Genomic DNA, 14670 nt, shown 5'->3' with positions numbered 1-14670 from the left:
TGTATCTTATACTTTGAGATTAGATCCTAAATGTTCTCACCACAAAAAAGACATGGTAATTAAACGACATGCTGGAGGTGTTAGCTGTCCGGTGGTGATCATTTTGCAATATATAAATGTGTCAAACATGTTTTACCTTAAACTTATGCATTGTTAAATGTCAATTATATCTCAATAGAGTTGAAAACAACAGAAAAATAAATACATGAGCAGTACCCAAAATGTGAACGAAAAACCACACCGAACTCCTAAAATTAAGTTACTACTAAAGTTATTACAGAAGACTATGTTAGAATATATTAGAGAAGAGTGTTAGTACGTATGCAGGAACTGTTACGTTATTGAAACTGATTTGGCGTCCAGGAAACTGAGTCGGAGTCTGCCTTGTAATTTAATTGCCAGTCTTCCGGATGGGCTCTATCTGTCATCATTAGATGACAGTGTTCTCTTTAGGGACCTGACTTTGTCTCCACTCCAACTGCTTTGCCCTTCCTCACTTCCTCCCACCCCTTTCGGTTAACTCTTAAACAACTCTCCCTCGGCTCCGTGCACCACTTCTACAGAATTTTTAACCAGAAATAGGGCACGCAGGGCTTCCCCCCCGCCCCGAGCTACGGGGCCCCCTGGACGGGTAGGAAATGCCCAACAGTCCACCCTGCCTCAGGGCTTCCTCCACCGCATCACTTCCCCCGCCCGCGCCGCGGAAAAAGGATCCCGGCCCACGCCCAGCGGACTCAAATCAGTCCCGGGCCGCCCCACCCAGCCCCAGCCCTCCGAACTAGGGCCGCGCGTCTGCTTTCACCTAGAGGTGGCTTCAGGCGGGTCACACCCCTGCTCTCCTAACCAGGGCGCGCTCCTTGAACCCCACCCTCGGGCTCGCAGCCCGCGCTGGCTCCCCGGAATCCCCCGCGCCAATTCGAGCCGGAGAAAATGACCCAAAGTTGGTGTCCAAAGTCAAGACTTCCCGCGCGGGGGGGCTTCCCCGTATCTACGATGCCCGATCAGGGCCCTCGTCCCTCGCCCTTCCCGAAAGTGACACGGAGACCCGCGCCTCCCAGGCCTTTCCCGGGGCCACCCTCTCGCCCGCCCTCCGCGAGCTGAGCCGGGAGGCGGTGGGTCAGCGGCTGAAAGCGACCGCATTGCGGCCGCTGGCGGGCGGCGCGGGCTTCCTTCTCCTGGTCCCTCTGCCCCCGACCTGCTGCGGGTCCCAACAACCTCCCTCGCCGAGAAGGGTGCGGCGCCCACGCGCAGTCCCCGAGTCCTTCCTGCCTGGGCTGAGGATTTCGGGGACGGGCGCCCGGCCCCGCGCCGCAACCCCCCTACCCTGTGGAAACCCCTCGCTCACCGATATCCCCATCTTCTTCGTCGTCCTCCTCCAGCTCCATTTCTAGCAGAACGTCCCTGGTCATCATGGGCATGTCTCCCCCCGCAGCTCGAAACTTGGCGCGAAGTTGGGGGCTCCTTGGAGTCCGGAACTTCGGCTCTCTGACCCGGCGGGCACCCTGGCAGGGACGGCAGGGCGCGTCTCACTCCCGGCTCAGGGGCCGCTGTGCTCAGTCCGCTCTCGGTGAATCCGGACCCGAGTGGTGCGTCCAAGACAACCTCTGGCTGCCGGAGCCGTCCGGGCCACTGAGCATGCCCAGTGAGCGCCGTGGCTCGCTGCGGAGTGATTGAACTGCCGCGGGTTTAAGAGCTCCCAGAAGGAAGTCAGGGGAAGAGAGAAGGGAGTAGCTGGTATTCACGCTGTGCCGGCCAGTGAACTCGCCGAAGGGGGAGGCGAGAGCGTGGACTCCGAACGAGGCAGCTCTCTGTTTCAAGTTCATATATGGGCACGTCCTGGGCTCGCTTTCTTTGATATCTGCTACGCGAGAGGGGAGAGACGCTGCTGCAGCTCCCAGGAAAGACCCTTTAGGCGAGCGAGTCTGGATGGTGTTTAAAGGGGAAGTGGAGCCCATGGCGGATCTTAAAGTATCAATTACTCTGACTCCAAGTGGGGAAACATGTATTCTGTAGGGGAATGGGGAGGTGGCAATTACAGAGAAGAGGCCAAACTCGTAGATAAGAAACAACAGAAGAAAACAAGACCAAGAGAGCGAGATCCAAAGACACGTTCACAAAAAGCAGGATTTCCGCATCTAATGGGGTTAGGTTAGGGAAGGGAGAAGCTTCCCCTACTCCCGCCCGTAGGGGCGCATTCTGGGAGTGGTCGGATGATTGACAAGAGATCATCTTGAAAGCTTCATCCTCCGTGTCACAAGGGCAAAGGAAGCGAAGACCTACATTATGGTTAGGTGTGAATTCTACTCTGGAGCAATGGTTAGGCGTGAATTGTACTCTTGAGCAATGTGAAAAACCATCGTAACCAAAGGAAACAAAGTCCTGAAATAAAGTTGAGGCAGAGAGTATAAGAATGCATTCCTGGTGACCAGAGGGAGCAGTAAGACAAATACAAAGGGATTTCTGCTTTCAGACAGATGGGGTAATTTGAACTGCGGGTTCCTGGGGTTGTACATCAGCAGAACTTTTTTCCAGAGGAGCTGGTGTGTTCCCGTGGGTCCATTTTGACTTCTCCAAAGGGCTGCTGCTGCGGCTAAGTCACTTCAGTAGTGTCCGACTCTGTGTGACCCCATAGACGGCAGCCCACCAGGCTCCCCCGTCCCTGGGATTCTCCAGGTAAGAACACTGGAGTGGGTTGCCATTTCCTTCTCCAATGCATGAAAGTGAAAAGTGAAATTGAAGTCGCTCAGTCATGTCCGACTCTTAGCAACCCCATGGACTGCAGCCTACCAGGCTCCTCCATCCATGGGATTTTCCAGGCAAGAGTACTGGAGTGGGGTGCCATTGCCTTCTCCACTCCAAAGGGCTAGAAGGTGCATTTGAAATCCTTGTTATATTCATTGTTTCCCTAAAACTTATTGAAACTTTTTGTATTTTTTCCACTTAAGTTCAAAATTGTTATGATGATGAGAATGAATATTCAGATGACAAATGTGCATTTTATTCTCCTATATACTTATTTCTCATGTATTCTTATGAAAGAAATAAAGCATTGAGATCAACTGTCAGTGGGAGTGGGAAAACAGCTATGAATATGCATTATAAGACAAGAAGAAATTACTTTTAAGAAAATATCCAGGAAACATATTTGCTTCTTAAGGAAACTTTTGGTGGAAAATTATTTTTAATATAAAGAGAAACCAACACAGCATTTTAAAGATAGGAGGCTGAAGGAAAAAAATGAGGAGAAAAGATTATTTTCTTTTAGTAAACTTTGCCCCTAATGCTTGTAATATGGTTCCTACTAAAATGGAAATTTCAGAAGTATTTTGGTTACATGTGAATGTGATTAACATTCACAATTTTCATTTAAAAAATGCATACAGTAGTTTTTATGTGCTAGGCACAGTTCTAAATGTTCTGCTGTTGTGCTTGCTTGCTTGCTCAGTTGTATCTGACTCTGCGATCGGAGGGACTGTAGCCCGCTGGCCTCCTCTGTCCATGGAATTCTCTAGGCAAGAATACTAGAGTGGGTTGCCATTTCCTACTCCAGAGGATCTTCCTCACCCAGGGATCAAACCCAAGTCTCTTGCATCTCCTGTATTGGGTGGCAGATTCTTTACTCCTGTGGCACCTAGGAATCACTCTAAATGTTTTACATTCAGTGGTTACTCTTCATAATAACCCTAGGATTCACCACTCCTTCACTCAAGCACAGAGCCATTGAGTAGCTTGTCCAAAATCACACAGGAATTAAGTGGTTGAGCTCGGAGTCAACAAGCAGCTTATTCCAGAATCTGTGTTCGTAAGTCACTTTGTAAACCCCTTCAGAGACATTTTTAAGCCATTTTTTAAAATCACTTTTTTTCCCACCAATTTTTAAAAAAATATTTATCTATTTATTTCTTTGGATGCATCAGGTCTTAGTTGCAGCATGCAGTATCTTTAGCTGCTCCATGTGAACTCTTAGTTATGGTATGTGATATCTAGTTCCTTGACCATGAATTGAACCTGGGCCCCCAGCATTGGGAGCATGGACCATGAATCAAACCTGGGCCCCTTGCATTGGGAACATGGAGTCTTAGCCACTGGACTATCAGGAAAGTCCTTCCCCACCAATTCTAAAGCTTTAAAATCCTCATCAACTCCCTGCAATAGTTCTTTCACCAAATAGTCTAGTTTTTTGGGCCTAGGATTTTGTTCAGTATTAATCAGTAGTTAGAAAACTCTTGTGATTGATTTTCCATTAGGTTTCACTGAGTCATTTGAAATTCTCTGCAGATTTAAAGTTTACATTTTTCTTGCCTGATAAATGTTGCAGAGACATTGCTAGACTTATATGTAAAGGTGACTGTTGCTAGAAGGGTAATGAATTATTTACTTTGGTTATCTGTAAATTTATTATTAGTAGTCAGTTATTTCATTTAATCCATTTTATTTCCTACAGCTTCTTTCATGCATTATTTTTTTCAACTGAGTAATATATGCTTCAAAAATAATCAAGGTAACAGGCCTGGGTAAGAACCACACCTTTGACTCTGAAAAATTATCATCTATATCATGAATAGTTTATGAAATAAAATGTGCGTAACAATCCGTGGCCAGGTGATGGGACTGGCAAAGCTTTTCCAAGTCGGAATCATAGACCAAGTATCTTCCCCTTCATTGGTCTTCTGATTAATTGCAAGCTTTGTCTGGCCACAGAATGGCCCATCTTTCTCTGCCCATGCCTTAAATGTTGGTACTTTTCTGTCTCCCATCCTCAGACCTCTGTTCTTCTCATTTTTCCCTACTTAACTTATTCAGTCTTATAACTGTATTATCTTTTCCTAGCAGGGCTAGTTTCATGGGCATACCAACAGTTCATTCACACAGGGCCCTGCACTCAGAAGGGCTTAATATACTTGAGGTCTTGAGGTCTTAATGCTCTGTGGTTGCTAGCTTAAAGATCTTACTAACAGTATCTTTGGGTTTTTGTTTTGTAAGTGAAGTCCGTTGACAGAGTGGAGGATGCCTCCTGCCACCTCTCTGCCTCCCTGGGATAGGTTCAGCTGCCAACTCCTCTCATTTTCTGGCATTTCACTCCTAATCACTCTCCCCCTCACCTCATCCAGGACCAGGGAGAGACTTGGGCACAGGTGCAGGGACGGTGAGGTTCATTTGTGTGCAGGGCATGGTGGCAGCTGTCCTGGACTGTCAATGCCATAGTGTACCTAGGGGTGACTTGTTAGGAATGAGCCTCTGACCCATGCGCAAGTGCATCCTAGCCTGAAATTTTAGTCTCTTGGAGGTGTGCCTCTAATGTGGTTTAGAGATTAGGGGCCATAGGAAGGGGCTCAACTTCTCCACCTCCATCCAGAGCATTCAGTTCTACAGATTTTTGGGAGGAGGACCAAGCAGCTCATGGATCTCAAAGGCTCTTTGAACAAGGGACCCTGAATTTGCATTTTGCATTGGGCCCTCCAAATTGTAGAGTTGGCCTTGATTTCAGGATATTTATTTCCAGCTCAGCTTTCTGTGTTGCACATGGTGTATCTGCCTACTTGCTTGAACATCTTCACTTGGATATTTGTTAAGACATTTCAGATTCAGCAGGTTTAAAACTAAATTTATAACCTCTGCCCCATATCTGTTTCCCTAAACTAGGAATGGCACTACTAGTTACACAAGCCAATGATTTGAGCCTCACTTTGACTCCTTCCTCTCTCTCTTTTCCCTCCTATTCAATCAGTTGCTAAATCCCATGGCATCCACCCTATTTTCAGAATACCTCAAGTACATCTTGTGTTTGTTGCCTATCATTACATTGTTGCATAACCACACACCCTGACATTTTAGCAGAGACTTGAAGGAAGTAAGAAATCAAGACATAAAACTGTCTGAGGGAGTAGAGTTTTAGGCATAAGAGAAACCAAATATAAAAGTTCTAAGTCAGTTCAGTTCAGTCACTCAGTCATGTCCAACTCTTTGCAACTCCATGGACTGTAGCACATCATGCTTCCCTGTCCATCACCAACTCCCAGAGCTTACTCAAACTCATGTCCATCGAGTTGGTGATGCCACCCGACCATCTCATCCTCTGTCGTCCCCTTCTCCTCCTGCCTTCAATCTTTCCCGGCATCAGGGTCTTTTCCAGTAAGTCAGTTCTTCACATCAGGTGGCCAAAGTTATGAAGTTTCAGCTTCAGTGTCATTCCTTCCAATGACTATTCAGGACTGATTTCCTTTAGGATTGACTGATTGGATCTCCTTGCAGTCCAAGGGACTCTCAAGAGTCTTCTTCAACACCATAGTTCAAAAGCATCAATCCTTTGGTGCTCAGCTTTCTTTATAGTCCAACTCTCACATCCATACATGACTACTGGAAAAACCATAACTTTGACTAAATGGACCTTTGTTGGCAAAGTAATGTCTCTGCTTTTTAATATGCTGCCTAGGTTGGTCATAGCTTTTCTTCCAAGGAGCAAGCGTCTTTTAATTTCATGGCTGCAGTCACCATCTGCAGTGATTTTAGAGCCCAAGAAAATAAAGTCTGTTACTGTTTCCACTGTTTTCGTGTCTATTTGCCATGAAGTGATGGGATTGACGCCATGACCTTCGTTTTTTGAAAGTTGAGTTTTAAGCCAGCTTTTTCACTCTCCTCTTTCACTTTCATCAAGAGGCTCTTTAGTTCTTCTTCACCTTCTGCCATAGGGTGGTGTCATCTGCATATTTGAGGTTATTGATTTTTATCCTGGCAATCTTGATTCCAGCTTGTATAGTTCCATGGAGAACCACAAAGAGGTCATGGCAATGGTGGCATAAAAACTTAGCCTCAAAGGTAGTGACTTAGAGTGAGGTGGAAGCTACAACATCTTTTGTAACTCATACATTATCATTTCTGCTGTTGGTCATACAGATCAGTCAGCTCTAATCATTGAGGGAGCTTATACAGAGGATGAAGACCAGAGGTGGGGATCTTCGGGAGCTATCTTGGAAGCTGGTTGCCACCCATCTCTATTGTCACTGTTCTGATACATACCACCATTCTCCATTCTTAGTTCCTGAGAACTAACTATTTGCTGGCCACTTTCCTGGATGTTGGGGATTTAATAGAAAAAAAAAACAAAACAAAAAACAAAGACAGATGACATCACTGCCCTCATGACCTTCCATTCCAGTGGATGAAGACAAATAAGACAAATGTACTTATTTATTTGTCTCTTTCAGGAAGCAACAGTTATAACCCTGTATGGAACAACTGATAGGTTCAGGTCTGAGAAAGGAGTATGACAAGATTGTTTGCTGTCACCCTGTTTATTTAACCTATACACTGAGCACATCATGAGAAATGCCAGGCTGGATGAGTTACAAGCTGGAATTAAGATAGGCTGGAACTATTTACGATTGCTAGACGTGGAAGCAACCTAGATGTCCATTGGCAGATGAATGGATAAGGAAGTTGTGGTAGGTACATATACACAATGGAATATTCCTCAGCTATGAAAAGGAAACACATCTGAGTCAATTCTAATGAGGTAGATTAAACTGGAGCCTATTGTACGGAGTGAAGTAAGTCAGAAAGAGAAAGATAAATACTGTATATTAACACATATATATGGAATTTAGAAAGATGATAACAATGATCCTACATGCAGGTCAGCAAAAGAGACACAGATGTAAAGAACAGACTTTTGGAGTCAGTGGGAGAAGGCGAGAGAGGGATGATTTGAGAGAATAACACTGAAACATGTTTGTTACCATATGTGAAATAGATGACCAAGGCAAGTTAGATGCATGAAGCAGGGTGCCCAAAGCCAGGGCTCTGGAAGAACCCAGAAGGATGGGGTGGGGAGGGAGGTGTGCAGGGGGTTCAGGATTGGGGGACACATGTATACCTGTGGCTGATTCATGTTGATGTATGGCAAAAACCATCACAATATTTTAAATTAATTATCCTCCAGTTAAATTACTTAATTTTAAAAAAAGATAGGCTGGAGAAATATTAACAGCCTCAGATATGAGGATTATATCACTCTAATGGCAGAATGCGAAGAGGATCTAAAGAATCTCTTGGTGAGGGTAAAGGAGGAGAGTGAAAGAGCTGGCTTAAAACTAAATATTATATATATATATATAAAAACTAAGATATGGCATCCAGCTCCATTACTTCTTGGAAAATAGGAGGGGAAAGGTAGAAGGAGTGACAGATTTCCTCTTCTTGGGCTCTAAAGTCACTTTGGATGGTGACTGCCACCATGAAATCAGAAGACGGTTACTTCTTGGCAGGAAGGCTAAGAAAAACCTGAACAGTGTGTTGAAAAGCAGAGACATTACTCTGCTGACAAAGGTCCATATAATCAAGGCTGTGGTCTTCCCAGTGGTCACGTACAGTTATGAGACCTGGACTGTAAAGAAGACAGAGTGCCAAGAATTGATGCCTTCAAACTGTGGTGCTGGAGAAGACTCCTGAGAGTCCCTTGGACAGTAAGGAGATCAAACCAGTATCTTAGGGAAATCAATCCTGAATATTCATTGGAAGGCCTGATGCTGAAGCTGAAGCTCCAGTAATTTGGTCACCTGATGCAAACAACTGACTCATTGGAAAAGTCCTTCATGCTGGGAAAGATTGAGGGCAGAAGAAGAAATACCTATCAGAGGAAGAGATGGATGGATGGCATCACCAATGCAATGGACATGAACTTGAGCAAACTTTGGGAGATTGTGAGGGACAGGGAGGTCTGGTGTGCTACAGACCATGGGGCCACAAAGAGTCAAACACAACTGAGTGACAGAAAACCACCCACTGGGATTCCCAAATAAGTACATGTGTTTTATTTGCCTGGGCAAGAGTAATAGGGAATGATGGTTAGGAGATGGATTTACAGAATGGTTAAGGAAAACCTCTCTACTAAGGTGACATTTTTAGCAGAGATCTGAAGAAAGTGAGGGAATAAGACATGTAAGTATCTGAAAGAACAGTTTTAAGGAGAGGTAAATGCAAGTGCAAAAGCCATGATGACAAGTATGTTTAGTGTCTTCAAGAAAAACAGAGGCCATGGTGAATGTAGTGTCAGTGATGGAAGAGGAGAGAGGTAGGAGGTCAAGCCCGGTGGGGAAGGGGGAGTGCTGCAAATCACTTTTGCCATCAGAAGACTTGGGCATTTACTACGAATAATGTGGGAAAACTTTGGAAAGTTTTGAACAAATGGATGGCATAATTGGACTTATATTTAAAAGGATCCTTCTGACTTTATCAGACTATGCAAGAGGAAGCATACAAGAAAGAAGACAGAACTTCATTTTCAAGACAGAACTTCATGAGACAAAGTTCTTTAATTTTGACAAGGGGTGATAGTCTTGAACCAGAGTGGTAGTGCTGGATGTGGGCTATAGATATATTTTAAGGTAGATCTTCAAAGAGTTTCTGATACAGTGAATATGAATATTAGAACAAAAGGGAGTTAAGGATGACTCCAAAGTTTTGATGTGAGTAACTAGGGGAATGGAGTTGTTGTTTTGAGATGTGGAAGGACTAGAGGGCAGTAAGGGATAAGGGAGTTTGAGTTTGGATCCATAAATCTGAAGTCAATATTAGATATCCATGTAGATGTTCAGTAATCATGGGTCTGGAGCTTGGAGGAGAAATCTGCACTGGAGATATAAACTTAGGTCCGGAAAAGACTGCTTGGAAAATTAATCTATATAAAGAGATAAGTTCATGGGATTGAGCTCTAGGACTCTCCACTCCAACACTTGCATTGCGAAAATGAGGAAAAACCAGCAAAGGAAACAGAAGGAATGAGAGTCCAGTGAGGAATGAGGAACAAAAGAAAAGGGTGAGGTTCACTTAAAATTTTTTTTCAAGAAAAAGGAGACATGGGGAACCCAATGCTAAACCATTCATAGACGATCTGCTTCTGGATAGGGGTTTCGTATGTAGCAGAGCAGTTCCCTTGCTGCAATCTATTGAAAGTCAGCCCTTGACACAAGGGTTTGAAGAAAAAAAATTTTTAATAAAATAAAAATGAGAAAAAAAATTTTAAGTAGAAAAAATATTTTTAAAATGAGATAAAATTAGAAAAAAATTTTTAAAGGATAAAATGACCTCCTGTGTCAAATAAACCTGATAAGATGACTTTGTAAAGACTTCCAATTTTTCTGTAGCTGGAATAGTTTTCTTTGGGTGTGAAGAGAATTGGTTATTGGATTTAACAATGGGAGGTCAACAGTGACTTCAGTTGCAAATAAGTGGTGGGGGACAAAAGTCTGAAACTGGTTCCCCAATAGGCTTTGTCCAAACCACCAATAAGTCTGAAGTTCTCAACAGGCACTTGACTATGTGTCCTACAATTTACTCAATTCTGACACTATTTACCTAGAGAGAGCATCAGGTCACATAAGTTAAGTGTTTAGTCCCACAAAATCGCATCCCCTCCTCCATTTCAGATGCCAGTCATAGGTCCAGGTTGTCACCTAAGCTTCTGGCCAACCTGACGGACTGGAGGTTCCCACACCCCCAACTTGGATTTGATTAATTTGCTAGAACTGCTCACAGAACCCAGAGAAACATTTATTTACACTTACCAGTTTATCAAAAGAATTTCTAGAGGAAACAGATAAACAATCAGATGAACAGGTGCACAAGGCAAGATCCAGAAGCACCCCAAGTGCAGGAGCTTTGGTCCCCATAGAACCCAGAAACTCATCAAATCTTGTTTTCAAGATCTTTTATACTTTCCGTTGCAATGGTGAATGGAATTGTTTCCTTAATTTCTCTTTCTGTTTTCTCATTATTAGTGTATAGGAATGCCAGGGATTTCTGTGTGTTGATTTTATATCCTGCAACTTTACTGTAGTCATTGATTATTTCTAGTAATTTTCTGGTGGACTCTTTAGGGTTTTCTATGTAGAGGATCATGTCATCTGCAAATAGTGAGAGTTTTACTTCTTCTTTTCCAATTTGGATTCCTTTTATTTCTTTTTCTGCTCTGATTGCTGTGGCCAAAACTTCCAAAACTATGTTGAATAGTAATGGTGAAAGTGGTCACCCTTGTCTTGTTCCTGACTTTAGAGGAAATGCTTTCAATTTTCACCATTGAGGATAATGTTTGCAGTGGGTTTGTCATATATAGCTTTTATTATGTTGAGGTATGTTCCTTCTATTCCTGCTTTCTGGAGAGTTTTTATCATAAATGGATGTTGAATTTTGTCAAAGGCTTTCTCTGCATCTATTGAGATAATCATATGGTTTTTATTTTTCAATTTGTTAATGTGGTGTATTACATTGATTGATTTGCGGATATTGAAGAATCCTTGCATCCCTGGGATAAAGCCCACTTGATCATGGTGTATGATCTTTTTAATGTGTTGTTGGATTCTGATTGCTAGAATTTTGTTAAGGATTTTTGCATCTATGTTCATCAGTGATATTGGCCTGTAGTTTTCTTTTTTTGTGGGATCTTTGTCAGGTTTTGGTATTAGGGTGATGGTGGTTGCAACGGAAAGAATAAAATACTTAGGAATATATCTACCTAAAGAAACTAAAGACCTATATATAGAAAACTATAAAACACTGGTGAAAGAAATCAAAGAGGACACTAATAGATGGAGAAATATACCATGTTCATGGATTGGAAGAATCAATATAGTGAAAATGAGTATACTACCCAAAGCAATTTATAGAATCAACGCAAATCCCTATCAAGCTACCAACAGTATTCTTCACAGAGCTAGAACAAATAATTTCACAATTTGTATGGAAATACAAAAACCTCGAATAGCCAAAGCGATCTTGAGAAAGAAGAATGGAACTGGAGGAATCAACCTACCTGACTTCAGGCTCTACTACAAAGCCACAGTTATCAAGACAGTATGGTACTGGCACAAAGACAGAAATATTGATCAATGGAATAAAATAGAAAGCCCAGAGATAAATCCACGACATATGGACACCTTATCTTCGACAAAGGAGGCAAGAATATACAATGGATTAAAGACAATCTCTTTAACAAGTGGTGCTGGGAAATCTGGTCAACCACTTGTAAAAGAATGAAACTGGACCACTTTCTAACACCATACACAAAAATAAACTCAAAATGGATTAAAGATCTAAACGTAAGACCAGAAACTATAAAACTCCTAGAGGAGAACATAGGCAAAACACTCTCCGACATACATCACAGCAGGATCCTCTATGACCCACCTCCCAGAATATTGGAAATAAAAGCAAAAATAAACAAATGGGACCTAATTAACCTTAAAAGCTTCTGCACATCAAAGGAAACTATTAGCAAGGTGAAAAGACAGCCTTCAGAATGGGAGAAAATAATAGCAAATCAAGCAACCGACAAACAACTAATCTCAAAAATATACGAGCAACTCCTACAGCTCAACTCCAGAAAAATAAACGACCCAATCAAAAAATGGGCCAAAGAACTAAATAGACATTTCTCCAAAAAAGACATACAGATGGCTAACAAACACATGAAAAGATGCTCAACATCACTCATTATCAGAGAAATGCAAATCAAAACCACTATGAGGTACCATTTCACACCAGTCAGAATGGCTGCGATCCAAAAAGTCTACAAATAATAAATGCTGGAGAGGTGTGGAGAAAAGGAACCCTCTTACACTGTTGGTGGGAATGCAAACTAGTACAGCCACTATGGAGAACAGTGTGGAGATTCCTTAAAAAACTGGAAATAGAACTGCCTTATGATCCAGCAACCCCACTGCTGGGCATACATACTGAGGAAACCAGAAGGGAAAGAGACACGTGTACCCCAATGTTCATCGCAGCACTGTTTATAATAGCCAAGACATGGAAGCAACCTAGATGTCCATCAGCAGATGAATGGATAAGAAAGCTGTGGTACATATACACAATGGAGTATTACTCAGCCATTAAAAAGAATACATTTGAATCAGATGAGGTGGATGAAACTGGAGCCTATTATACAGAGTGAAGTAAGCCAGAAGGAAAAACATAAATACAGTATACTAACGCATATATATGGAATTTAGAAAGATGGTAACAATAACCCGGTATGCGAGACAGCAAAAGAGACACTGATGTATAGAACAGTCTTATGGACTCTGTGGGAGAGGGAGAGGTGGGAAGATTTGGGAGAATGGCAATGAAACATGTAAAATATCATGTAGGAAACGAGTTGCCAGTCCAGGTTCGATGCGATGCTGGATGCTTGGGGCTGGTGCACTGGGACGGCCCAGAGGGATGGTATGGGGAGGAGGAGGAGGAGGGTTCGGGATAGGGAACACATGTATACCTGTGGCGGATTCATTTTGATATTTGGCAAAACTAATACAATTATGTAAAGTTTAAAAATAAAATAAAATTGGAAAAAAAAAAAAAAAAAAGATCTTTTATAGAGCTTAATCTGTAGCACTTTCCTTCACCTCCTCAGAGGTTGGTTGTTGGGGCTGGAAGTTCTAACTCTAATCACGTGGGTGACTAGCCCCATCCTAAGGTTACCCAGGAGTATCACCCTAAGTCACCTCATTAGCATAAGCTCAAAAGGGGATCCTCAGGAAAGACAAAGGACACTCTATCACTCAGAAAATTCCAAAAGGGACTTCCCTGGTCATCCAGTGTCTAAGATTCCACATTCCCAAGCAGAGGGCCCAGGTTCGATCCCTGGTCGGGGAACTAGAGCCCGCATGCCACAGCTAAGACCTAGTGCAGCCAAATAAAGAAAAAAAAAAAAAAAAAAAAAAAAGTTCCAAGTATTTGAGGTTTGTGCTAGGAATTAGGGACAAAGACAAAGTGCATTTCTTAACATACCACAAGTGCACAGGGGAAGGAGGAAAGAGGAAGTGATAATGATGACTGCAGACAGCCCTCCTGAGGAGATGTGAAACTTTCTGAGACACATGAACTCTAGACTTCTATATCCACCTCCACTTGGATTCTAACAAGCAGCGAAAACTTCGTATCCAGTGTGGAACTTCTGATCTTCTTCCAAACTCTGGTCTACATATGATCTCCATCTCAAATAATCAGTTCATCCTCTGCTTGTTCAGGCCCCAAACCCTGGAATCACTTTCAATTCCTCTCTTTCTGGTATACCCCATATCCATGCCATCACATTCTTTTAAGTCTATTAAAATATACATCTAGAATTGAACCACTAAACACCACCTTTACCACAAACATCTCCTCTAACATCATCCTCTCTTCCTTGAATTATTTTTCTACCTCGTTTCCCCGCTTCCACCTTTGTCTCCCTGCAGTCTATTCTCAACACAGTAGTCAAAGTGATGCTGGAACCATCACCAGAGTCAGATCATATTGCTCTCTGCTCAACAACAGCTCTTTATTCTAACACTAGGAAAATCGAAGGTATTTACAAAGCCACTCTATTTAAATTGCAAAATCTCCAGAGTCACTCCACATGGTTGTGCAGGATGTTTATTCTATACAGGTGCCTGGTCAAGGGAAATAAAGTGAAGCCTGAATTCTACCTGAGGCTTTGCTTGCCAAATCATGTGCCTTGGTATAAGGCTCTGTCTGTACAATGTTTCGTAGAGGTTGTTAACACACCTGGATACATCTACACACGTACTCCCTCCTTCTTACTTTGCTATCTTTTCTCTTTATTTCCTAGCTTCCTCTTGTACATTATTTGTTTACTTATTTTGTTTATTATCTGTGTTCACCAAGTAAAAGATG

At 42.7% G+C, this 14670-nt stretch overlaps 1 protein-coding gene across 3 annotated transcripts in view; it reads right to left on the bottom strand.

The window, feature by feature from the left end:
• The window catches only part of ANO6 (anoctamin 6), a 236586-nt gene extending 234952 nt beyond the window's left edge, over positions 1-1634 (bottom strand). Inside the window, exon 1 of one of the 3 annotated variants that reach the window (XR_011464220.1) lies at positions 1346-1634. Coding sequence is in view for 2 of the 3 variants with exons in the window: in XM_070370661.1 (XP_070226762.1) it covers positions 1346-1418 (73 nt within the window). In the remaining variant the exon portion in view is untranslated. The remainder of the gene's footprint in view (positions 1-1345) is intronic. The other 2 variants (XM_070370661.1, XM_070370662.1) reach the window with 2 other exon arrangements.
• Between the last annotated feature and the right edge of the window lie 13036 nt (positions 1635-14670).

The sequence above is a fragment of the Bos mutus genome, chromosome 5 (genome assembly GCF_027580195.1).
Source record: "Bos mutus isolate GX-2022 chromosome 5, NWIPB_WYAK_1.1, whole genome shotgun sequence".
Classification (NCBI taxonomy): domain Eukaryota; kingdom Metazoa; phylum Chordata; class Mammalia; order Artiodactyla; family Bovidae; genus Bos; species Bos mutus.
The sequence above is the reverse complement of the archived record's forward strand: the minus strand, read 5'-3'. Positions and strand labels throughout refer to the sequence as shown.